General features: G+C 51.0%; 1 protein-coding gene across 4 annotated transcripts; it reads left to right on the top strand.

Moving 5' to 3' along the window:
• Positions 1-689: 689 nt before the first annotated feature.
• OPRD1 (opioid receptor delta 1) lies at positions 690-26607 on the top strand. Of its 4 annotated transcripts, none has more exons than XM_077837841.1 (4): positions 837-925; positions 22031-22372; positions 23676-23686; positions 26075-26607. In XM_077837841.1, exons 1-4 carry the CDS (start codon positions 909-911, stop codon positions 26605-26607), a joined length of 903 nt encoding a protein of 300 aa, XP_077693967.1. In that variant the 5' UTR covers positions 837-908. The 4 variants fall into 4 exon arrangements, with proteins under 4 accessions (XP_077693965.1, XP_077693966.1, XP_077693967.1 ...); XM_077837842.1 differs by lacking the exons at positions 837-925; positions 23676-23686 and adding exons at positions 17856-17883; positions 23636-23652 and having other exon boundaries at positions 22027-22372; XM_077837839.1 differs by lacking the exon at positions 23676-23686 and having other exon boundaries at positions 690-925; positions 22031-22380.

Here is a 26607-nt window from a genome sequence, read left to right as displayed (position 1 = left end):
TTCCCCTCCATCTGCGGCTAATGTGGCACTGAATTCCCCCTCTCCCCATCGATTGCCCAGCTGGGCTGCAACCCTGGCTCCTATCCTGCCTGGAGCTCCTTGGCTAAGCTCCAGGGACCCCCTCCAAGGCGGGGGGGGGGGCACTTGTTGGCAAAGGGGAACATTTCACCGCCCATGTCCCCCCACCCCCCCCAGCCCATGGGTTTTGATTGACAGGCACGCCTTTTTGATTCCCTGCCACCACGTGGCTGCCGACGTCCAGGGGAGTTGTCAGCTTTGACACGAAATCGCTCTGGCCCCGGCGGCGGCAGGTTCCCAGCTCTCCGCCCGCGATCCGCGCCGGAGGAGGAGCAGGCGAGCGGGGATCGGCGTCGGAAGCGGCTCCCCCTCGGCCGGAGCCCGAGCCAGGCTCCCGGTCGGTTGCAGCCACCCCTGCGGGTCTAGGGAGGAGCCCGGGAGTCGGCTGCACTTTAGGGGGCGGCGGCGGGGCCAGCCAGCAACCACGAACCCCCGCCCCGCGCCCCTTTCCAGGGCTGCCCCCCGCCCCTTTTCAGGGCTCCCCCCCCCCCCGCGCCCCTTTCCAGGGCTGCCCCCCCCGCCCCTTTTCAGGGCTCCCCCCCCCGCGCCCCTTTCCAGGGCTGCAAGGGGGTGGCGGCTGCTTGGAAAGTCTCGCCCCGCTTCGCCCCGCCATGGAGCTGTCCACACTGCCCGGGGCTGAAGCCGACGCCGAATTCTTCTCCAACGGCAGCCGCCTGCGCGCCTCGCCCTGGGGTCCCTGCCCCAACCAGAGCTTCAACCACACGGGGCTGCCCGCGGCCAAGGACCCCACCTCCATCGCCATCGCCATCGCCATCACCGCCCTCTACTCCGTGGTGTGCGTGGTGGGGCTGCTGGGGAACATCCTGGTCATGTACGGCATCGTCAGGTACGGGCAGGGCTCCCACCTGGGCCAGGTGTGGGGGGGGGTCACCTGCACGGCTCCGGGGGGGTGGGGGCACTAGGTGACAAGCCGGGGCAGGCTGTCCAGAAGCCAGCGTAGGTGTAATGGAAGGGGATATTATGTGTGGGTGGGGGGGGGGTGTTTGTGTGCAGAATGGGGGGTGTGAGCATGTGTGAGAGCAGAATGGGGTGTGTGTACAGAATGTTGTGTTTGTGTGTACAGAATTTTGGGAGCGTGTGTGTACAGAATGTTCTGTGTGTTCAGAATGTTGTGTGAGCATTTGTGTGGGTACAAAATGTGTGTGCATTTGTGTGGGAACAGAATGGGGGGGGTGTGTGTGTGTACAGAATGTTGTGTAAGCATTTGTGGGTGGATGTATAAAACCTACCTATTGGAGTATGGTGGGATGTATGTGAAAACTAGTATTGCATATGAGAATGAAGCCACAATTTGTGTATGTGTGTGTGTAACAGAGCACTGTGTTCAGAGTAGCAGCCCTGTTAGTCTGTGTCCGCAAAAAGAAAAGGAGGACTTGTGGCCCCTGAGAGACTAAGCTGTAGCTCACGAAAGCTTATGCTCAAATAAATTGGTTAGTCTCTCAGGGGCCACAAGTCCTCCTGTTCTTTTTTTGGAGCACTGTGTGTATGTCTGTAAAGCAACAGAGTATTGTGTGCGAATGAAAAAACCACTTGTGTGTGTGACAGTGTGTGTGTCCATGGAGGGGAAGGAAGGTAAGGGGAGAATACAGAACCACTAATGTAACTGGCTCCAAATGCTGCAAGTCCCTTTAGGTCCTAGCTGTGATTCATACAGTGTTAGTGCTGAAAGCTGTTCACAACCCAAGGTCTAAAGCTGACCATGCTGTATTTCGGAAAAGGTGATGGTTGGAGGTTAGCCGACTGTCAGTGCAATCCTAATGTCCTGCTGTAAAAACCAACCCTCCCAAATCAGTGCCATCAGATGTCAATGGGATCAAATCAGTTGTTCTCAAATCTTAAAGTTGCAGAAGGAGCTCTGCATAAGAACCATGTCCGGTGTATCTGCGTGTTGAAAGCTTCGCTGGTGATTAAGAAGAGAGGGCGGAGGGCTCAAATCTTCAGCTGGTGTAAACTAGCGTCGCTCCATTGAAGTCAATGGAACTACGCTGAGGGTCTGGACCAGTGGGCATATTTATTTCCCACCCATGAAAAGCTGACACAGCCCGAGCTCATAAACGCATTGTTAGCCTAGAGGCTATGAGTCACCGCTCACGTGTGTCTATGCACAACCTGGAAATAAGCAAGGTGCCCATGTGTTTTTCCTTGTTATTTTTGACACACATGAAACATACAATGCCTAGCTTTGTTAGCAGGGAATTCATGCAGTGAATTTCAGAATCCTCCTCAAGTGACTGAGTCTCACAGCTAGGCTGAGTGCCCTGGCTGTAGATTGCAGTTAGCGACTAAAACACTCTACAGATAACTGAATGGAGATTTTCCTTATCAGTGGACAGTCCCTCTGATCACCGCAGATCTCAGCCTAATGATTCTGGCCTCGGGTACAGTCTAATATTACCTGAATAGAGACGTGCTGTTGCTTGCTATAACAGGTGAATAGCTGTGCTTTTCCCATGTAGAAGCCTGATCCAAAGCCCATCAATGGCAATGGGAGTCTTTTCATTGCTTTCAGTGAGCTCTGGATCAGGCCCTTAGCCTGGCTCACTAGAATTCAGAGCAAATTGGGCCCTGGAAATGTAGGGCCAGATCCTCAGCTGCTGTTGGTGTATCTGCAGTGGCTTTCAGTGGAATCACACCTGTTTACACCACCTGAGGATCTGGCCCTTAGCCTGTAGAATCTCTTTTGAGATCACGTTCTTCACGGTTCTCATTCATCTTCCCATCAGTCTCATAGCACACCCTCACTCCTGATCTGTCACAAGGATCAGGAATTCTGGGGACTCCTGGATGTTCACACCGTAATGCCGACTCCCTGTCTATTCTCTTACAACAGTCTGTGTTGGCTCAAGAGCACAAGGGGCTGTAGCCACAAAATGAATGCCTTCACTCTAGGTTTCTAACTCCTGTTGGAAGGGCAAGGACAATAATCCCGCTGCCTTGGCATAGGGAGCTTAGAAGTCCTTTACTCAAGACAGCAATTCTGTCATCAACTGTTTGTTCTGTAGGATGATAGACAGTGTGCTTAAAACAAAAGCCCTGTTCTTTCTGTACCCCCCACTGCTCACCATAACCCTCACTGCACCGGATCACTGGGGCTGTCACTCCTCTGGTACCAAATTTACTTCTCTCCCACACAAACCTACCAGCACTTCCTGGGTGATGCCTCTAAATTATTGATACTGGGCATGCAGAATCATCAAACTTGGGGCCAGATGCTGATGCCCTTACTCCATTGGTCTCACTGAAAATATCTCACTCTTCAGGGCTCAGGTAGCAGCATCTGGCCCTGAGGTTATAGAAAACTCAGTATATTTTAGTAGATAAATCCAGCACCGTCTCCAGTCAGTTTCACACATTTAGAACCTGGCGGGTCGTGAGTTGTGTACTTTGCTCTTATATAGGGTTTTTCATCTGTGGATCTCAAAGCACTTTACCAAAGTAAGTATTATCCCCATTTTACAGGTAGGGAAACTGAAGTATGGAGAGGTGAAATTATTTGCCCGTGGTCACACAGTGATTCAGTGGCAGAACTGGGACTAGAACCCACATCTTCAGACCCTGAGGCAACATTGCCTCAGATTTAAGAGGCAGCCATCCGCTTGAAACTTTCACTGTGCATTTGTCAGTTGCAATGTGAAAGACCTACAAGCCTGTCATCATTGCTCAGTCGCCAACTCCAGTATAACTAGGCCTTTGATTGGGACTGGGACTCAGTCTTGGATAACCTCGACGGGTAACTTAGAGCATAATTTTCAAAAGTGCCTAAGGGACTTCGAAGCCTATATTGGGACTTAGGTCCCTACGACACTGAGGGCCAAATTTTCAAAGGTACTTAGGTGCACAAAGATACAGAGAGGTGCCCGGGAGGAGTTAAATATCTGAAAAGCTGGTCCTTGAAAGGGTTGCCCTTCAACTCTAAGGGCCTGGTTTTCTGGTGCTGAGCCCCCCCTGCAGCTGAATATTCTCAGGCACCTCTGAAAATCAGGTCCAGGATGCCCCACTTTTTTATCCATTTGCAAAATGGGGCAATGGTGCCGACATCACAGAACACTGTGCGGCTCCAGTCAATGTCTGTGACATGCTTTGAGAGTCTCAAGGAAAAAAATGGTCTAAGTGTTGTTATCAACATCATAACACGCACATAAGAGGCTAATGATGGGTAGCAATCAGAGGTAGGAACTAAATAAACTGTTTATTATGTGTGCTGTTGTAAAATGGCAGCTTTATTCTACATTGCTTTGATTTACAATTTCCACCGCAGCTGCAGAAATTAGCAAAGATTTGTCTGGAGCGTGGGTTGGAAAAAGAAACCCTCTTGCTCCCCTTTCATCCCACCACTCCGTTTGTCTGAAGGGCTCATCCTGCTGATGAATGGCAATGAATGAAAGCTGCCAAGTTCCAGGAGGTTAATGATTCCCTTTGTTGTGGCCTAAGTGGCTATTGTGAAATCTCTGGTTTTCAGCCCCAGACACGAAATATACCAATTCCCCAATCTGGCCATTGGCAGGGCAGCAGAACCACACTCTCGCGTGCGGCGCCAAAAGGCAAGTTCACAGGAATTTAGCGCAACAGGGCAAGATTGAATAAACCCCATCAAAATCCCAACTTTTCGCTATTTTCAATTTTCCTCTGCCAGCACATTCGGTACATAGCAACCAGCACACCAGGTTGTTCCAGCCTGGCTTTGGTTGTGCAGGAAATAAATGGTGTGACTCACATGAGGTAAGTTACCCCACAAAACACAGACTGCATCAGGGCTGGAAGAAACTGAATGATCTGTGCATGATCCATCCTGCCCAATTCTGCTCCCATTGAACTCAGTGGGAATCGCAATCCAAACAGGCCCCTTTATAGGGAGGTTTTCATTCTGTAGTGAAATCAAATAGGTCAGTGCAGGATTCCCCCCTCCCTACCCTGTCTCAGATATAGACCTGAAAAGGATTTTTTAGGACCTGATTCTGCATCATTGACACAGCTCACATTGACTTCAATGGGAGCAGGCTGGGTCTAGGCTGGGCCTGATCCAAAGCTCATTGCAATCAATTGAAACACTCCCCTTTGGCTTTGATAGTAGCCTTTACAAGATTGGACCTTTACTGATTAGTTTGAGGGGGCTGGAGTAGGAGAATGTACAGCACTATGAAGCCTCGACTCTTGAGGTAAAGTACAGTATGGTTAAACTGCTCAAACATTAGCTATCATGGTATGTTCTCTGCAGCATCCTAGCAAGTAAAATAACACAAAGGTGTGCATCAGTGCCTGTATAATCTTTAGCCTGCTTCCGTCATGTGTTTTTAACCTTTGCAACCCCCACGAGCTGGCTGGGTGCGTGGAGGGCAGACTGTGTGACTAGCAGATCAAACCGGGCCTGATCCAAAGTCTGGGGGGGATTTTCCACTGACTCCAGCAGGCTTTGCATCAGGCCCATATCGACGAGCAAATTAAAACATCAAAACCATGCAGTGTCATTGTGAAGGATGCATGTTACTGGCTCTTTAGATACCTGAAGCTGGATCAGGAAAGAATTGTCCAGAAGGGCTCTTTAAAAATCCATTCGGATTTAACCCATTAAGTAACCTAATTGTTACCCGTGACCTCTAAAGCTTAAAGATCTGTCTAGGGTCATATCTGGAGCCTATTGCTGTGGGCTAATGACCAGTGGTCCGAGACCCTAATCGATTTAATCCGTATGAAATAACCAATTGCCCATTCTACAGCACCTTCAGTCCGAGGCTCTGAAAGTGCTTTGCACAGAGGAGCGACACAATGCACTTGTCGAATTTCACACACGTTTGTTCTGAGGAGCAGCTTCCTTTTCTCCCCCAGTCCCAGCCCATGTGCTGAAACCAGCAGCAAATGCAAAGACCCCCGTGGGCCGGGAATCTGTCCCAAAAGTAAAAAGCATGGACCCAACCCTGCACCACCCTGGGCCATATTCTGCTTTCAGTTGCACAAGTGAAGTGGCTCCATGTACAGGAGCAGACTTGCCCCTACAGCGCCTCCTGCTGGTCATTGGGGCATTAGCTCTTTCCAGTGCAGAGCACCCTCTGCAAGCCAGTTATCCGCACAGCTCTGGCCCCTGTGTCCCTCACAGACCCCAGTGCCCCTTTCTCTGGGTTCTGCCCCCTGGCAGCACCCCCACACTCTGCCTCTGGGTCTCCCCTTCCTGGGGGACCCCCAGCCCCCTATCTTCACCTTGCCTCAGTCTGGGCTACTGCCAGTCATCACCAAGCCCCTGCTCCCTGGGGCAGACTGCAGTGTAAAGACCACTCATCATAGGCAAGGGGGTTCGGACCTGTTGCCTTCCTCTGCCTCCCAGTACCTCTGTGGGCCTTGGACCAGGCCTTACAGCCTGGGGAGTTGCCAGCCTGGAGCCTGCTCCTTCCGCAGCATTGCACCACCCTCAGTACCCTGTCAGCCTGCTCCTTCCGCAGCATTGCACCACCCTCAGTACCCTGTCAGCCAGGCCCTGCTCTCACCCAGCCTGGAGAGAGACTCCTGGGGCCCCTGGCTCACAGCCTTTTTATACAGGCCAGCTGGGGGCCTGATTGGGGCATGGCCCAGCTGCAGCTGCTTCCCCAATGAGCCATCCCCAGCCACAGCCCTCTCCAGGGCTGCTTTTAACCCCTTCTATTTTAGGAGCAGGGTAGCCACCCCGCTACATTCCACTTAAATCAATGGCGTCACCAGGGCCGGATTAAGACCTTTAGAGGCCCTAAGCACTGAAAAGATTATGGTCCCCCCCCCAATATGTAATTCAAAATAAAAACAATACTATACCGTAATATAAAATTTTATTTTTCGAAATGACACAAAACTTACATGTATGCTGAAATTAAAATAGCTTCTTTCTAGATTTTCTGATTGCAAAATTCTGGATACGTTCATTGAAGCTGACTCGACGAAGCATGTCTGCTTCTATACACACTAGGGAAAGTGAATCAAGCCTGTCCTGGCACATTGTTGTTTTCTGAGGGTTTTTTATTCTTTTCAGCTGAGAAAAAGAGCGTTCTGCGGAGCAGTTAGTCATCATCAATGTTAGACAAATCCGTCGTGCTGTCTCCACATTTGGAAATACATGTTGTATTCCCTCTTTCAATATTGTGTCATGAAGATCAATGTGACTGGATTTTATTTTTCCTGATTCATTAAACTTTGCGCGCATATAACAGTGGAACTGCCGTACTTCATGTTCAAATCAACAGGGTATGAGTCATCTAGCTTTTGGGAACCCTGTGAATGTTGTTCGTCAGATAAGTCCATATCATTTAGAAAAGAAAATCTACTTGATACTTCTTTGTACACTTCACCTCTTCTCTTCATATGAGCTTCAAGTGTACCAATTATAGCACAGTAAGTAGATACGAGAAAATTTGTCTCTAGGATTCAATGCTGTTTCTGTTGCATTGTTGTCATTTGCTTGTTTTTTCCTGATTCGCTTGCGGGACTGGGCTTCTTTGTAGTTAGTATCAGGCAAGATATCTTTTGATAGGTCTTCAAAGTGGTCTGCTAATGATTGACAGGGGTCTGCACATGTTATCGAATCCAATTCTTTTTCTTGGAGAGCTTGACTTATGTGGTAAAAGTGTTGTAAAATTTCATTCTACATGGTCAACATGAATACAAACTCTAGTTCTTCCATCTTGCTGGCAATGTTTTCTGCCTCTCGTATAGTTTCTCCCTTTTGTGATTGGTCTTCAGCTGGACTTTCTAATGCAGCCACAATCTTCGAGTAGGACTCCAGAATTGCACTTGTTGCCACTGCATGTGCCTCCCAGCAAGTATTAGAAAGAGAGTTCAACACATGATCATTGCCCAAATATGTTTCAAGAACTGCCCATCAGTGTGTTGAGGCAGAGAAAAATGTATAAAGTAACTGGACTGTTGAGACACAAAGAACTTACTGCCACCGGACAACAATCAACAGCACTGCGGCCAACAAGACTCAGAGAATGTGCAGCACATGGTGTAATATGGCATATTTGTTCGGTTCTAAAAGCTTCTTCTGCATTCTTTGATAACGCCCTGACATGTTGGCAGCATTGTCATAAGATTGACCTCTGCACTTTGAGAAATCTATTTTGCAAACTTGGCACAGATAATGCAGTATTTGATTTGCCGTTTCTTCACCAGTGTGGCTTTTCAAGTTGAGGAATATTATAAATGACAGGATCTGATTTCCTCGCATTATTTCGATCTGCATTAGTAGGACGCCCCCCCAGTTTAGGTGGGGATAAGTAATAAAAAGAGAACAGAAAAATGGGGGAAGAGTGTGGAGTGGAGTGTAAGGAAGTCTAACAAAGTTCTGATTTTTCCCATGATGACTACTTCAATGCTTTTTTTGAAATATCAAATATCAAAGTTTTTCCAAAAAAAAAAAATCTCATTTTTTTGGTGCCCCCTGCTTTGCTGGTGCCCTAAGAACGTGCTTAGTCTGCCTACTGGGTAATCCAGCCTTGGGCATCACTCCAGATTTACAGTGTGGGAGCTGAGGGCAGGATAGAGCCAACGCTGTACCTGGGACTCGCCTGTTGATTTCAAAGGGAATGCCACGCATCCATGCAGGATAGGGCGCTAAAACTGCGCCCAGCATGCCATTCACCTTCAAAGCTCACTTCAAAGCTGACTAAGGGGGGCTGGGGGACGATCCTGCAGGCCTGTGCAGACGAGTGGGGGTGGGGGGCGGGGGGCAGGAAGAAGGGCAGCAGGAAGGTGAAAAGAGCCCCTCCTGCCTTTTTCACAGATGCACGAAGCTCAGGAAGCAGGGAGGGCAGGACCTAGGCCCAGGCTGGCCAGCAGAAATAAGCCAATGACAGGAAGGAGGCCAGGGCACATGCTGGACCATGTGAGAGAATGTAGCAAGAGTCACTAAGGCTTGTGCCTTGGTTGCTCTCCCAGAACCACTGTCCCTGTCTCAGCCCAGGTGAGGCCGCTGCGGGAGGGGCCTGGCACCCACCTCCTCCTCACCCCCACCCTCTTCCTCCCAGTCCTTAAATCCAGGGGGCAGGACTGTGCTGGGATCCTAGGCCTGGCTGCCCCAGCAGGGGGGACAGAGTACAAGGGCTCTCCTCGTTTACGTACCCTCGCAGGGGATGGAGCACCTTAGTCCTGGCATCTCCGGAGCACAACGACAACTCCTGTCTAGTGCCACTGGTGGCGGTAGAGTCCCAGGCTGGGGATTTGTAGGGCAGTCAGCAGGTCCCTGGCAGATCCCTCCCACCCTGGGCTAGTGAGCAGAGCTGCAAGGGTGGGGAGGCAGCCATGCAGCCTGAGCGGTCCAAAAGGCACTGGGTCAACCTGGGGTACAAAGCTCCCACTGAGCTGTTGCCCTCTGCCACTAGAACTGACCCAGGGATCTTGCCCAAAGTGGATCGCACAGAGGAAAGGAACGTCTCTGCCAAGTGCAGAATCCAGGGGCCCTCATTCGAAAGTGGAGCCCAAAAGGTCCTTTGATGAGTGATTCTTGCCCAAGATCAGAGAAATGCACAGGGGGAAGCTGGAGCTGTGTGACACGTGCCCATGGGCTTCTAGCCAAATCAGTCAATTCTAACGGGAGCACCCTTGGCCTTTTTCGTTCTGCGTTTTTGCCATGACCGTTGTCCTGACGTCAGATCTTTAAAATACCCCTTGAAAGAACCCGGCAGCAGCATAACTGCCCCTGTGAATGCCCAGCACGTAATGGCACTGTCTGATATAATGGCAGAAAATTAATCTTGGCGACTTCCACTCCTGCAGGAGCCAGGTGTTTCCTCTACGAGTGCCTGATGCCCAATTTGCTAAGAGAACGTGTGTGTTGTAGAGGTGGAATTCTCAGATCCGCAGTGAAGTTCCTGGCAGTGTTTCTCTTTTAACCCCATCCGGGCGTTCGAGGGTTTGTAACGCCTCCAACTAACTGTTTAGAAAAGGTTTCAGGAGCGGAGCTTGGGCAGAACAAGGTAGAGCGGGGGGTAGAACTGGGGCTAGAGGCAGAGCTAGGCTGGGGTCAGAGCGGAGATGCAGCTAGGGGCGGATCTGGCCTGGAGGCGGAGCTGAGCCTGGAGGCGGAGCAGACTTGGGGGCTGAATGGGGTTGGGAGCGGAGCTGGGCTGGAAGCATGGCGCTCACTCCACGCCCCCTGTGGGGGCTGGCCCAGGCCCCACCACATGCCCCCCTGAACCTTCCTTTGGGGCGCGCCCCACAGTTTGGGGGCCACTGCAGTAGTGAGTGTCTACCCTGAAGCCCTACAGCTGCTCTAGTGGTTTAAGTGTAGACGTAGCCTCAGAGATGTGTTGGTGGAGGGCAGCCTCACCTCCAGAACTTCTGTTCAGAGAAACCTCCCTTCAGCAGGGAGTCCAGGGACAACCTCCGGCAGGAGAATGAACTAAACTGGAGATTAGAGAGACAAGGTGCAGGAGGGACTATCTTTTGTTGGACCAACTTCTGTTGGTGAAAGAGACGAGCTTCTGAGCTCCACAGAGCTTGTGTCTCTCTAATATCTTGGGATCAACACGGCTACAGCAACACTGAACTGGAGATGACCGTAGAACAGACGCAGAGTAGGAGAAGGACGCAGTTAGTCCCACCCCATCCACAGCCAAGCGAAAAACTTACCCTCTTAACCCAGATGAGTGCCCTCAGTCCATAACCAAACAAACCCTGAGCCTGCTTCTTGGTGTCAAGGAAGGGGGAGAAAGAGAACATAGCCATTGGAGGGGCTCAGATACCATAGAGATGAGCGTCGTGTAGACAGGACTCAGCTCCCTATTGGTACAACAGGGATAAGGGGCCCGATTGGTACCAGAGATCAATAAATCCAGGTTCAGTTCCTGACTGTGCCGCAAACTCCATCCCTGGACAGGTTACTTCACGTGTGGTGATATGTCGTCCTTGAACTAGCACCTGATTAAGCCACCCCGTGGTGCTGAATCAGTCCTGTGCTATGCTCCAGCTAATCCACAAGCCAGGAGCTGGTCTGGTGACTCTCAGGGCAGGTATATAAGCCTCACAGGAGAAAAGAGCAGCTCAGTCTGCCACATGTCACTTTATGACTTGGAACTCTCCTCTCCCTGGTAGTGGGGACTGAATCCACAGGTCTCAGCCTGCTCTTGACTCCTGTTTCCAGCTCTGAGTCTTAGCTCTGACCCCTAGGACCGACTGCCATTGTTCCAATCACTAGGCCTGACCCGCCGCACCTCATTTTCTGATACATCATCTCCTTGTGCCTCAGTTTCCCATCTGTAAAATGGGTATAAGAATACTTCCCCTCTCCTATCCTTTGTCTGCCAGGTCTATTTGGACTGCAAGCTCTTTGAGGCCAGGACGCTGTCTCTTACGACACGTACAGACTGTGCCCAGCACAAATGAGCAGAGATTTTCATCAGGGCCTGTAGAAGCTACCGTAATTCTCCTAGTAATAATTTCACAGGATGTTGCAGGGCTGTGTCAGGTATAAGATCAAATCTGAAACTCATGCTCTGGTGGGACCTTAGCTGGAGAACTAGAGATACCAGCTGTGCTGGGGTTCCCTTCCAACCTGGCTCTTCCAACGCATGGAACCCCCTCTCCTCATTAGGCAATTGTGTGGGAAGGAGAGTGTCTCCTCCTTGCCCTTCAGCGTCCAGCTCTCCATCCCGGCGCGGGTGCGCATGGGAAATAATCGCGTCAGTATCGCTTCATTATGATAAATGGTTCAAGAGCAGTGCCAAAGTCCATTAAACCTCTTAGCAGCTGAAATCATTAAGCAAGGGGAAGGGATTCTCAGTGGCTGGAAACCAGGATCAGTCCAATCTTATTTTCTCTTATGAACTAGAGAATTGACATTTATAAGCTAATTAGGGAAAGGGACAAGATCATAAAGCTGGATTTTATGGGGCTGCAGAAAAACAAAAGAGTAATGGGCTAGAAGCCCAGCATGATCCTGGCTAAGACAGATCCCCAGCCAGTGTAAATCAGGGCTGATCTATTGACTTCAACAGACATATGCTGATTTACAGCAGCTGAGAATCTGGCCCCTTGATTATTAAGTCCATTGTATCCCACGGCTAAGGAAGCAGCTCTGCGTCTAGAACCATGTGGTGAAGACACACTGTTCCTGGTAGAACTCTTGTGAGCCACTGCGGCTAGCACTGGGGAGCAAATTCTGCACCCCAACACTACAGAGGGAGGCTGGTGCAAGGCAACTCACCCGTCCATCAGCATTCCCCCTGTGCAATAGGGACATGGACGCAGCAGGGACATCTGACTCCACTGCTCCTCCGCAGCCTTTGGGGGAGAATTCATTCTGCCCCCCTCACTCCCACCCCCCGCCCCAAAGACATCCCTAGGGCTCCATCCAGCTCCCAGCAGAAGCAAAGTTCTGGTTGCCTCTAATTGGAGCGGGAGCAGGCTCAGAAGGGAACAGCCCAGTTGCTCGGCCCAGAGTTTGCCTTTACCTGAACACTTGCCTGTGAATTCAAAGACCATCTGTGTCTGCGGAGCCCGGGCTTACAAGAAGCCCCGAGCGTGTTTATTTGTAATGTGTAAAGCCTTCAAACCACTTCTGCCTTTCACTCCTAGTTTGGCAGTGACCTCTGTGCTTAGGACTAACAGGGCCACGGCTGGGCTGTGCATCCTGGAAGTGCTGACTAACCCAGACCTGCTGAAAACCCTGGAACACCATGTCCGCACTGCAGCCAAACTATGTGCAAACCCACGTTCAAATCCTGCCTCCCCTTAAGCAGGGCGCTCTGACAAGAGGCTTTAAATACTGGTGAGGACACTAATGGCCCAGTTTGCAAAGATACTCGGCAAGCCATAGAAGTCAATGGGATCTGCAGGTGCTCGGCTCCTTTGAAAGTCAGGCCATATCTGTATTAGCTACCCACGCTCCTTCCCCTACCACAATTCCCAGGTTGCAGTGTGCACAGAGTCTCGGGTTTAGCATATTCTAGGGATGAGAATCAGCATCCTTGTGAATCTGACTGTGATTTTAAGAGAACGCAGTGGGTCAGCCTGAAATTATTTCCCTAAAACCTCCTTGTTCACCCCATTCTTGTTTCACCCCAGCAATAATCAAGGCTTCACATCCTCCTCCACGTCATGAAAACTTCTCCTTGTGGGTGGTCCCACGGCCTTCGCTGCAGACCGTCTCCTGTCATTGGGTGGGGGCTTTGAGTCTGACAAGTGACTAAGCCAGTTCACCAGCTAAGCCAGTTCACCAGCTTTAAATCCCTGGTGGCAAAGAGAACGTTGAGAGAACGTGCTTGTTGTCTTGCGACAGGGGCTGCTGTTCTGAGGGAGTCAGCTAAGCCGTTTAAGTCTCCCACCCAGTGATTGTGCTGCAGGACTGGCCAAAGGGCTCCTTGAACACAGCCTCAGTGGGCTAATGGTCCCCAAAGTCACGGGGGAGTCAGACAGGCCAGTTAGTGCAGGTACGGGAGATGCCACTGGGCATGCCTGGTAGAAAAGCATTGACCCCAAAGGAAGCAGCAATCATGAAGGAGGCGAATCCACTCCCCTGCACCTGGCCCATATGGACGGCCTGGACCCTGGGGAGACGCACAGAATCCTGCACTTTCCAGAGACCACAGAACTGTACAGCCATGAAGTCGCTGCTATGACCCAAACCCAGCCCTTCTGCAGGGGGAGGGTGGGAGAATCTAGAGAACAGCCGCTCCTCCAGCCTGGCCCAGGCCTCACCTCCACTTGATCCCTCTCCATGTGATGGTGTGAAACTCGGCACCACACAGGGGGTGTGAACCCCCCAAAATCTTGGCTCCCCCTGACTCGAATGGAACCACTGTGTGGCTGTCTGGATAGAGCCAGGCAGGCCATGGCAGGATTTGCTCCTAGATAATGTATGAAAATCCATGTACCTAGCTGTGCATATTCATAAGACCAGTTTTGCCACCGTCCTGGCATTTAAGTTCAACAACCCATGAAAGTTTTGGAGCGGGGTGCTGCAGTCAAACATGCCCACAGCTCCCACCTGCACATACAGAAGGCATAAGTGCCTATCTATGCTCCCTTCCCGCGGGGACGGTTTTGCTGCTGGTATAATTGGGCGGGGCTCTGTTGCACCTGCTTACACCAGAGCTGAGTTTGGCCTAGAGTGTTTCGCAAGGTGCTTGCAATTTGCAGAGCTACACTGATCGCCAGGTAATGAGCTAAATAATGCTGAACAGGAAACAATAATTAACACATAGATAGAGGAAACTAAGACAGGTGTTTATAGGCATCTCCAAACACCTTGGGAATGTGTAAACAGCAGCTTTCAACTTGTCTGGATTCATGTGGTACCTAGATACACATAGAAGTTTGCCCTGGTGTCCTAGATCAAAAATGTTCCTGACCGCCCACTGTTGGCATGGCTAGAGAGACAGGATAGTCTTTGTTGATTCTAGCTTCAGTTTCCATCTCTCCCTCAGACTGTCTGTGTGACCCTGGGGGAGGTCACATGGGGCCAGATTCTCAAGGGCTGGGCACGCCCGATTTTCAAAATAACCAGCCTACCTGGCTCTTATCTAGCGCTTTTCCCACTAACACAGCTACACCTCCTGAGTCCCACCCCAGCGCTCTATCCACCAGCCCTCCCTGCCTCCAGAATAAACAGCGCCCCAACGGTGTTGCCTAGGAGTTGACCCGCATCAGCTACTGGGAAAGAAGCGCTGTACCCTCCACACGGTGCAAAGAGAGGAAACAAAGCAAAGCCAAACCTCTGCCCTCATTTGCACTAGCTTTGTAAAGAGCTTGCTTAGATCAACAAAGACAAATGCTTTACTCGCCAGACAACAGGCTGGGAACTTGCTGCTTTAGTCCACTGCAGCCCAGCAGAGCCTGCGGGAGAAGGGAGTACTCCCACTCACACACCAGCAAGCAAGGGAAGGGTGGAGCATGGTGCCATCCCATAAGGCTCTTGGTAACCCTAGCCTGACAGTGCAGAGCCAGTGGCTTCCTTGGACTTACCCCTGATTGACATTGGCGTGCGAGAGAGCAGAGCTGAGCGAAGTGGGACAGATCCTCAGCTGGATCTCTTTCTTTCACACTCAGGGTGCTAGCATTTTACCCCAACGTTGCACAGGGGTAAACGGCCACTCAGGGCAGAGGTGGCCAGAACCAGGCCCTGCTAGTTTTTAAGTCACTGCATTTTAAACCAAAGGTAACTTTTAGAACTGCCATTCCGGGGTGGGCTCACCTGAAGCCCTTTCGTTATTTACCTGTAAGAACAGGCACAAGCCATGCAAGAATCCTTCCTCCCACTTTGCCACTAACCTTTCACTCTAACCAGGAGGGACCACTTCTGGGGGGGACGCTTAGCTTTTTCCCTGTCTCTGGGCAAGCCTGAGGCTTTAATGGTGACAAAACATCCACTGGTTTGCTTTCCTCCTTCCCGTGGGATTCTGCAGCCTTTCTGTTCCCTTTTTCCCAGGCCTAAAGTCTGTTTCATTCTCACACTTCAATCCACTGCCGATTCACTGCCTCGTTAGCCCGGCTGGTTTAGCAGCTGGAGCAGTGTATGTGTGCCCCTCTCATAAATGCAGACTGGTTGTGCTTTCCATCTGGGGGATCAGAGGAGAACCCCTGACTGGATTATCCAGCCCTCTGGGGTAGGAATATGGCCCATGCCCCTGCTTTGAGTCTTTTCTGTGCTTTGACTATCCTATTGATCATGGCGGTTTCTCCCTTTGGTCTGATTTGCGGCTCACCCCTACACTTTAATTGGGTGGATGTGCGGCCGTGTCCTTGTTTTAAATGCTTTGCATATTTTTTTAACCAAAGGGTTAGTTGTCTCCACACCTAGTACATGAGGGTTAATGAGAACACTTGGGACCAAATTCATTGCTGGGGTAACTCTGGGTGAAATTGGGGAAGGTACATGTGGGATTGAATGTCACAGTCCCAGGCATCTCTCAGTCTGGGGGCAAGGACGGGTTTGTACATGAGACGACAGAAGCGATATTAATGTTCTAGCTTTGTAGCTTGCACTTGTGTTTAATTAGCGAGGCCAGCTTTATGTCAGCCCAGCACAGCGAGGAGGCCTGCTGAAGAGTTGTGCTTTGCACTGGCTTGAAAGTGACTCCTGGCTGGAAGATGGTTTAGGCTCCTGTTTTATCTCTCCCTTAACTGTTTGGTTTGAATAGACATGAAGGCTACTTTGTGATTCTTCCCTACACAGCAACTCCTTGGTAGGCTTAGGAAGAGCCATGTTTCTTCTGTCCCACCTAACAAAGTCACATTCATTTTCCCCCTCTTGAAAACAATGGGGCACCCAACCTTTAGTCCTTGTACTTTACCAATGTCAGAGGAAAGGAGTACTTGTGGCACCTTAGAGACTAACAAATTTTGTCAGAGGGAGTCTGCTGCTTCCAGGTACCCCGCCAGGCCATTATCTTTTAAAGATATGAAATGACTTGCATGGCCTGGGGTCATGCACAGATCAAGAGGAGGTGGGACACATGGTAGCTCAGGGCATATACCGGACACAGAGAGGGTTAAAGGTGAAGTGAATGGAATAATCTACCTGCCACTCCACTGGGGAATCTAATCTCCTTTCCCTATGCACAGGTACTTCCCCATCCATACTAAGGGAGTGGTGGGCCTGGTGGTAAGGTGACCAGGGTGTTTGTGTTCTTGCACCCTCCACCCCCACTCTGTTTCAAGGGTTGGCTAGCGTGGCAGTGTGGTCTAGTAGTCCAATTAGCAGGCTGTGCTCTTGGTCTGCCTGAGATCTGATCCTGGCTCTTCTGCTGCCCTGCCTCTGTGGATGGTGAGCAAGTCATATGGCTCCTATGTGTAACTTCAGCAGTTCGGCCCACCTGCAAGGGGGAGCACTGGCTGCTCGAGAAGAGGAAAGAGCACCTCCAGGTTGTGTCATGGGATCTGCTCCTGGCTCTGCCAGACTTCTCATGTGACCTTGGGCAAGTTGCCTAATCTTCCCAGGCCTGAGTTCTCCAGCTGGGAAGCAGAGGTGATGCGAACATCAATGACACTTCCTCTGGGATGTGCCTCTTTAGATCAGAAGCCCTTTGGACTCTCTCATTAAGTGTACGCACAAGGGAGAGCACAATAGGGCCCTCATCTTGGCTATGGCTTCTAGGCACTACAGTAATATTCAGGGCCGTCCCTAGGCATATGCAGAATACGCACCTGTGGCCCAAATTGCCCCAAATTTCATGGTGCCCTAGGCAGCTGCATGCTGCATACATGGCAGCACGAGCTCCGGTGGCCAGCCCTATCCCCCGGCCACCCCCCACGGGCTGCACGCACTGCAAGGGGCTGGGCCATTCCTAGGGACAACTCCCTCTGCCCCACCTCTTAGTCTTCGCCCCTGGCCCGCCCCCATTCCACCTCTTTCCCCCAAGCCTCTTCCCCCAGTGATGGACGCAGCCCGGAGGATTACCAGGGGGCCTGCGCCAGCAGCAGGGGTCGGGCCTGACCCCACACTCACAGGCAGTGGTGGGAAGCGAAGCAACCCGGCCCCAACCCGCTCCACTCTGCCAGCTCCCAACCGTGTCCCTCCGCTTCCCGCTGCAAATGAGTGCGGAGGGGCAGTCCTTTCCCCAACACCCCCAACCCAAGCAACACGGCTGGGATGGGGGGAGCGGAGCAGGCTGGGGCTGGGTCGTTCTGCTGCCGGCGCCGGGCCCCCGCTAATCCCCTGAGCTGCTCTGGGCCTGTGGTGCCCCCCAAAGCGGCCCCCCCACAGATCCTGCCTCCCCGGCCCTAAAGGCCTTGAGTGCAGCCCAGACCCTCCGTGGGGGGTGCAGATGGTGCTCGGGCTGTGTAGCGCACCATAATTGGTAGGGACAGCCCTGGTAATATTAGTTATTAATCACCATCATCATCCCTGCCCAGCAGGGGCGTTGTGGAGATTAACCAGTTAACATGGGTTCTGCGCTTTGAACGTGGGTGAGGAGCGCTCAGAATTAAGGAACGACTTTCCGAGGGGAGAACACAGTAGGGGCTCCCCCTCCGCCACAGCACGCAAGCGGATCTTTTTCTGTTTGGAGAAAGGAGGCTCAATAATGTACCTACAGCCCTCCGCAGAAAGAGACTGACGAAAGGGGAGCGAGGTGAGAGACTACACAGCCCATTCCCCCCCCCCCCCCGTTACAATTTAGTGTGAGAACAGTGTGTTTCCATTACAAAGGAACCATCATCTTGGAATAATAATTTCTCCATGACCAGAGGCCCGTGGCTGGCATTTAGCCAAGGAAAGGTTTCTTTCGCTCTGCCCGCATGCTCAGCCAACCATAGATCAAAACCTAAATGACACTTAATCTCCTCAGGAAGAGCGTCTGCAGGGATCTCTGGTGTTTAGCAGTCGCAGGCAGCGCCATAAACTCCTGCTAAGCGCCGAAGCTGCGCCCGGGGACTGTGAGAGGATTTCCAAGCCATGAATATTGGAGGGAACGCAGCCTCTTCTCTTTCAGCATGCGGCTAACGCAATGCTGCAGTCAGCAACGTGCTCGCTGAGCAATAGATTTTACACTAACTAAATCCACAGAGCTCCCGATAAAGTGCCCAGTTAGGGACAGATCGTGGCTGCCAGCAACTGGCCACGTCAGACTGGAAAAGCAGAGGGTGCTGCAGGGCAGGGCTGAGCTCTATGTGCAGGAAGCCCAGGTCTGGGATAGCTGGGTGGGGGTTGTAGGTCAAGACTGGAGGGCATGGTTGGAATTGCATGGGGAGCGGGGGAGCTCCAGGGGTTCTGCAGATGAGGGTTGGGCTGCGTGTTGGTGGGACGGGGCTGGGGCACAGTGTGGTGGGCGTTCCCAGCTGACTCACCCAGAATTCCCCTGGAGGCTGTAGGGGAGCAAAGGCTAGAGCATGAGCTCTGCCACTCATTTAAGGGGTTGCTGATGCCCTCCATGTGTAACACACTGGCACAGTGGGTGCCATGTCCATCTCTAGGGTTGGTCCATATAACAACCTACTACTGCAACCAATTTACTGAGTTACTTATGTAGCTCACAAAGCAGAGGGGCCATGCTTTTATTGTGAATGGTACTGGGTTCAAATCCTGCTCCCACCCAGAGGGTGATCACACTTGCATTCAGGGAGAGTAAGGGCTAAGATTGTGGCTGACTCCATTGAAAAGGGGTCAGGATCACGGGCCAACTCTTGCACTCCAGGCTTGGGCCAGCCACAAGGTAAGTTCACTAGGGAAGAGTGTGTAGGGAGTTACTTCCTTCTGGTGTGTCTTTGCAGCAGGAGGGTACCCAGATACCAGACCTGCACCACATGACGGGGCCTGGCCGCCAGTCAGTCCCTAGGCTGTGGTGCACATCACTAATCAGAAAAGGCAGGAGACCCATTGTTACTTTGAAGCAGGAAGGGCAAGATGCTACCACGTACTGTGCCTTTCATTCCACTCCTACTACCCTGGACCACCTGGTTCTCAGGTGCCAGGACAAAGCATGCAGCATAACATACACAGCAGACCCTGCCTAAGCCTCTGGTGCCTACCTGTCCATAAAACTCAATTTTCATGGTCCGGCTCATGACTGACCACAACACCTCCCAAGGCTGTGATGACCCCCTTCCGGGGCAGTCATCAGAACCGAACACCGATCACACCTCTTCTCCACTTCAAGCAGGTCTGGTTTGCAGCATGCCCCTGTGGTGGACAGACTCCGCAGCACTCCAACCAACTGGGGAAGCGAATTCCAAAGTCAAGAACACTTGGCCAAGACCAGACTGGGGCTATGCCCGTAGATCTTTATGAATGCTGGGAGCTTCATAGATTCCACAGTTCAGAACCCTGAAGACCTTGGAACCCTTTAGAATATTCAGGGTTCTAGATTTTGACTCATGCAGGAATGCGGCCTTTTAGACCTTCTGAGGGTGGGATCCCATCATTTAAAGGGCAAAAGGAAAAAAATTTATTTAATTCATGTTCTGAACATTCTCAATGTTTCATGAGGGACCCAGGACCTCATCCTTAGTGCCTTTATGAAAATAGCTAATTGCATTTGTTTCTACATGTTTAATATGCATTGAAACATTCTGCAAACAGGAAGGAGCGTCTTAATGGTTAGTGCAGAATACAGTGAGAAGGCAAAACTCTTGAGCTCTATTCCAGGACCTGCTAGCCATTGGCTGTATTGATTTTGTATAAACTGCTTAATCTCTTGGGCCAGATTTTCAGAAGAGCTCAGCTCCCATTTAGGCATCTAAATAAATACCCAGATTTTAGACATCCTGAACAGTGGTTTGAAATAAGCAGCTAAATTATTCTGGCATCTCAATAAGCAGACAGATAGTCAAAAGACATCAGCATGTCAGGTGCACATTGAGTGCTGAGCACTTCTGAAAAGCTAGCTGTAAGTGTCACAGTAGGAGCTGCTATACACAGGGAAAACCTGGCCCAGAGCTCTTCTGGAAATGTGTCCCTGAATGCCTCCATTTACCTGCTCTAAAATGGTTCTAATAATCATGTTGTTCTGGGCTCCATTATATAAAATTTGTAAAGTCTTTGGGGAAGCTGAGGGGAAAAAAGCTACAATTCAAAGAAATATTATTAATCATGATATTTCAGCACGCTAGTTCCCTTAGGTAGCTGAATGGATTTCTGCAAGCAATCTGGTAGAAAACAAAACTGAGTGGAAAGAAAGAAAGAAAGAAAGAAAGAAAGAAAGAAAGAAAGAAAGAAAGAAAGAAAGAAAGAAAGAAAGAAAGAAAGAAAGAAAGAAAGAAAGAAAGAAAAGCAGCCAGCCATATGAAGAAGGTTGCCTAACTGCTTCTCTAGCTGCAGAGATAGATTAAATTGGTTTAATTTGAAACGAGGCCTTGTCTGAAAGACTTTTCATGCCTTATTACCTCATCTTCCTTTGAATTCTCAAAGCAATAGGTTTTCTCTCCAATCTAGCTACAGAAATGATTACTACCTCCTTGTTCAGCTAATGGGATTAGAACTTCGGCAGGGTCTGAACTTTGTTCTACTCTTTTCCTAATTAGAGCCCCAATTCAGCCAAGTACCTAAGCATGGGTGTAATTTTAAGGAAACCACTTAAGCACGTGTTTAAGGCTATGGGCTAGTCTACGCTGGCTGCCGTAGCAGTGCTTTAACGTGGCTTGTGCAGTGCTGGGAGAGGGCTCGTCCAGCGCTCTAAAAACACCACCTCCACGAGCAGCTCCCAGCGCTGGGGCACTGTCTAAGCGGGCGCTTTACAGCGCTGAAACCTGCTGCACTCAGGGGGGTGTTTTTTCACAGTCTACATTCCACAGATAAATCGACCTGTGTTACCTCTTGTCTACACTGGCCATTCACAGCGCTGCGACTTTCTCGCATTAATTACTGAGGTGGCTCATGTCCACGCTACCGTCCGTCTGTCAGTGGTACGCATCCTCACCAGGAGTGGTTCCACTGCCTGAAGTGTGGAGGACTGAGAGCCAGGGATCTCAGCTCCACGCAGATCCCCAGGCCTGCTGGGGTTTCTTGCCTCCGGCTGGGAGATCCACACCCGGAGTTCAGTCGGCTGCCCTGCTCCTGGCAGGGGGCAGTAGGGTTTGCAGCAGCCTGGGTGGCAGCCTGGCTTGGAGTGGAGGCCGGACAGCAGCCTGGCTTGTGAGCCAGCTTTCTTGTCAATTTCATGCCTCCAGCCTGGTGGGTGGGAGGCATGGGGGGGAGAAAGGGGAGCAGGAGCTGTAAGAGGCAGAGCGAGGGTGGGGCATGCTCAGGGGAGGGGGCGGACTGGGGGCAGGAAGAGGCGGAGCAAGGGTGGGGCCTTGAGGCAAGGGGCGGAGTGGAGGCAGGACCTTGGGGCAGAGTTGGGGGTGGAGCAGCCATCTGGGAAAGAAGAAAGTTGGTACCTGTGCTCAACGGTATTTAGGGGTCTTAATCCCACTGGTTTCAATACCTAAATACCTTTGAGGGTCTGGGCCTTAGTTAGTCTCCACCCAGCACCCATCTCCCCTTGACACTGAATAAAACTCTGATGCACTTTAACATCTGTCCTTCACGTTGTGCCCTCAGATACACCAAGATGAAAACGGCCACCAACATTTACATCTTCAACCTGGCCCTTGCAGACGCCCTGGCGACGAGCACGCTGCCCTTCCAGAGTGCCAAATACCTGATGGAGACCTGGCCCTTCGGGGAGCTGCTCTGCAAGGTGGTCCTCTCCATCGACTACTACAACATGTTCACCAGCATCTTCACGCTGACCATGATGAGCGTGGATCGCTACATTGCCGTGTGCCACCCGGTCAAGGCTCTGGACTTCCGCACCCCAGCCAAAGCCAAGATCATCAACGTCTGCATCTGGGTCCTCTCCTCTGTGATTGGCGTGCCCATCATGATCTTGGCTGTGACCAAGTCAAAAGGCAAGTGAACATGGCCCTTTCTGGCCCTGCGATCCATTGACTGGAGTGTATGCCAGCGGCAATCAACCCTCCTGTAACAGGAGGACTGACACCGAGGTGAAAGTAAGCCGGTACGGCATACCAGCAAGAGCCAGTACGCCTTGCTGGACCGGACCAGGTTCCCCAGGCTGGCGCTTTAAAGGGCCCCAGGGCTCCCCGCAGTGGCCGGAGCCCCAGGCTCTTTAAAACGCCCCTGGAGCCCTGCCACTGCTACCCCAGGGGCTCCGGCAGCGGGGCTTGGAGGGCGCTTTAAAGGGCCCGGGGCTCCCAGCCGCCTCTGCAGCTGGTAGCTCTGGGGGTGATTTAAAGGCCCCGGGGCTCCCAGCCGCAGCCAGAGCCCTGGGACTTTTAAATCTTGATTTAAAGGGCCTGGCCACACCTCTTCTGGTTGAGGCCATGCCCCCCTGCTCAGGACTCCTGAGTACCAGTAAGCCCTTTAAGTTACTTTCACCCCTGACTGAGTCTCAGGCCTCATCTACACTTGTGGCGGCTCTGCACCCCAGTGAGAAAGAGGCTGCGGGGTGTAGCTATAACGCAGCAATAGAAGGCTCTGGCCGGGGAGAGGCAGTGGTGAAAGACTCCAGCAACCCGGAGCTCCCAGAGCCTTTTCCCTGTGGTGGGGAAAGACGCCGGCTGCAGGGAGGCAATCGGACACTATACTCCATAAGTAAAACTGTTTCCCCTTGTTTATTTCCCCTCCTACTGTTCTTGTCAACTGCTGGAAATGGCCCACCTTGATTATCACTACAAAAGGACCCCCCCCAACCCCTCCCCCTCCCCTCCCTCCCCGCCCCCACCCCCGCTCTTCTCCTGGTAATAGCTCACCTTTCCTGATCACTCTGGTTACAGTGTGTATGGTAACACCCATTGTTTCATGTTCTCTGCGTATATAAAATCTCCCCACTGAATGCATTTTCCACTGAATGCATCCGATGAAGTGAGCTGTAGCTCACGAAAGCTCATGCTCTAATAAATTGGTTAGTCTCCAAGGTGCCACAAGTCCTCCCGTTCTTTTTAGTGCTGAAAAGAGCAGTGTAGCTGGAGGAGGTGCTGCGTGGGCGTGTAGCGAGCCATTCGGGGTACACACCCTAGGGCTCTGGCATGTCTGTACTCTACTCACCTAACCAGCGTCTCCCCGTTCACGCTGCTGTCTATACTGTGTTAGCTGGGGATACGTGTAAGACATGCGGGTAGATGCAGCTTCAGAGAGCTGCAGGCTAGAGAGGAGGGATGGTGCAGTTAAGGCTTTGGGCTAGGACAAAAAAGTGCTGGCTTCCATTCTTGGCTTTGCCCCAGACTCCCCCCCGTGCAGATCACTGAATGCCTCAGTTCCCCCCAAAACCATCCCACCTCCCTTACATGGCTGTTTTAATGCCCTCGATCTCCCAGTGGTTCCTCTCCTGCCCTGTCTCTTAGCAAAGGTGATTAGTTCTGATCTAGAGCAGGCTGGTTGGTAGTGGGATGTCACCATCAGTGTCCATTTGGCAGCTTCCCTGCAATGAGTCCTTGGCCCCATTTTCAGAACACAGGCATCTGCATCACAGGGATCGGTGTTACAACTGGCAGTCTCAGAAACCTCCGCAACTGAATGGGGCCTGGAGGCCTTTCAGAGTAGCTGATTCTAAGAACGGATTTGTGATCAGAGGAAGGGCTTTATCATTACACATCCGTAGAGGCTTCTGTTTAAGAATCTCAAGGCATTTATCATTTGAACAGCAGCAAGGCCCAGAAGCCCTAAGTCAGTATAAAGGTCCCACTGTGCAAGGTGCTGTACACACATCAAACGAAAAGGTGACCCCTGCCCCCAAGAGCCCGCAATCTATGTATGCTTTACAAACATTAATTAGCCCTTACAGTGTAGCATGAGACAGGTAAATAGTGTTAGACTGATTTTACGGATGAGGAAACTGAGGCACTGATAGGTGAAATGTAGCACTCCAAAACTCAGACCAGACCCACCCTGAAGTTTGGAGCAGGGGTTTGGATCTGGGTCTTTGGTTCTGTACCCAGATCTCATTAAAAAACTTGCCCCCGGCCATTAAATGTGTCAGTGGCAAGAGTTTTGGAAAGCCCCAGTTGTAATTGCAAACAACAATCCTTTGTTAGTTTTCAGGAAGGTTACAGATCAAGTAAAAGAAAAGGAGTACTTGTGGCACCTTAGAGACTAACCAATTTAGTACAGATCAAGTACATTCTCATCTTAACACTAACACACTTTTGAGCTAGGTAATTTCAGGGATATACATGAAGTAATCCACAGGTTATAGATAAGTGAAGACAATACTATTAACAGTTCCTTTGAACTAAACTAACACACAAGTGAACTGGCCTGATTACATTACAATACCTTTTGACACTCCTTGGATTTCTATTAGCATATGAGTGAATTAGCCTGCAGCCCTGTCCTGAGCTGACATCTGGGTAGACAGCATCACACCAAGTCACCAGCACTAACCACTAGGCAACTCTCCATCTCATCCAGTCGGAGAACACTTCACTCTCTTTGATCACTTGATTACAGACCTAAAAGTGGCAATTCTTCAACAAAAAAACTTCAAAAACAGACTCCAGCAAGAGACTGCTGAATGCATCCGATGAAGTGAGCTGTAGCTCACGAAAGCTTATGCTCAAATAAATTGGTTAGTCTCTAAGGTGCCACAAGTCCTCCTTTTCTTTTTGTGAATACAGACTAACATGGCTGCTACTCTGAAACCTGCTGAACTGGAATTAATTTGCAAACTGGATACAATTAATTTAGGCTTGAATAAAGACTGGGAGTGGATGTGTCATTACACAAAGTAAAACTATTTCCCCATGTTTATTTCTTCCCCCCCCCACACACACACACTGTTCCTCACACGTTCTTGTCAGCTGCTGGAAATGGCCCACCTTGATTATCACTACAAAAGGTTATTCCCCCCGCCCTTTGCTGGTAATAGCTCACCTTACCTGATCACTCTCGTTACAGTGTATATGATAACACCCATTGTTTCATGTTCTCTGCATATATAAATCTCCCCACTGTATTTTCCACTGCATGCATCCGATGAAGTGAGCTGTAGCTCACGAAAGCTTATGCTCAAATAAATTTGTTAGTCTCTAAGGTGCCACAAGTCCTCCTTTTCTCCATCTCTGAAGCACTCTGTTTAGCCAGCATTAAATCAATCCAAGAGCAAATGTTAGGAATTTAGCTGGATCTGTTTGGAAACTGACAGATGCCAAGGTTGGAAGCTGCACGCACACAGACAGTGCTGTCTGCTGAAAAAGGGTGCCCGGTGGGCTGCATGGAGGATTGTGGGGGTGGCAACTCTGAGACAGTCTAATCATTTGAATACAATGGGAGACAGCATGCAAATAAGGCCTATTGTATGCAAAAGTAGGCTCCTACTCTGGTGCAAATTAGGCCTGTTGAATTCAACTGCAGTTCCAATTATCCTGCAGATGTGATCCCCCTTGGTGTTAAACTGTTAGGAGTATTTAATTATGTTGATGTAGAAATACGGGAATACATTAGGAGTTCCTTGCCTATGCCGTTTTAATAAGCAGAGGGGGCTGTAAATGCACACCTGGGGCAGCTGATTACGGGGGTATTCCTCTGGCTCTGGCTCTCTCTCCCACCTATCCACCACTCTCCCTTACCCTCTCTCCCCTGCAGATGGGATCGTGCTCTGCATGCTCCAATTCCCTGATCCCGCCATGTACTGGGACACGGTGACCAAGATCTGCGTGTTCATCTTCGCCTTCATGGTGCCCATCCTGGTCATCACCATCTGCTACGGGCTCATGATCCTTCGCCTCAAGAGCGTCCGCCTCCTCTCAGGCTCCAAGGAGAAGGACCGCAATCTGCGTCGCATCACCCGCATGGTGCTGGTCGTGGTAGCGGCCTTCATCATCTGCTGGACGCCCATCCACATCTTCGTCATCGTCTGGACGCTGGTGGACATAGATAAGAAGAACCCCTACGTGGTGGCCAGCTTGCACTTCTGCATTGCCCTGGGTTACACCAACAGCAGCCTCAACCCTGTCCTCTATGCCTTCCTGGACGAGAACTTCAAGAGGTGCTTCCGGGAGTTCTGCCTGCCCTTCCGGTCCCGGATCGAGCAAAACAGCTTCTCCCGAGCGAGAAACACCACCCAGGAGCGCGTCTCCACCTGCACCCCTTCCGAAGCCCTCAATAAGCCAGCATGA

Source organism: Eretmochelys imbricata, chromosome 19 (genome assembly GCF_965152235.1).
Source record: "Eretmochelys imbricata isolate rEreImb1 chromosome 19, rEreImb1.hap1, whole genome shotgun sequence".
Classification (NCBI taxonomy): domain Eukaryota; kingdom Metazoa; phylum Chordata; order Testudines; family Cheloniidae; genus Eretmochelys; species Eretmochelys imbricata.
Note: the sequence above shows the minus strand (reverse complement) of the source record. Positions and strands in the feature narration are given on the sequence as shown.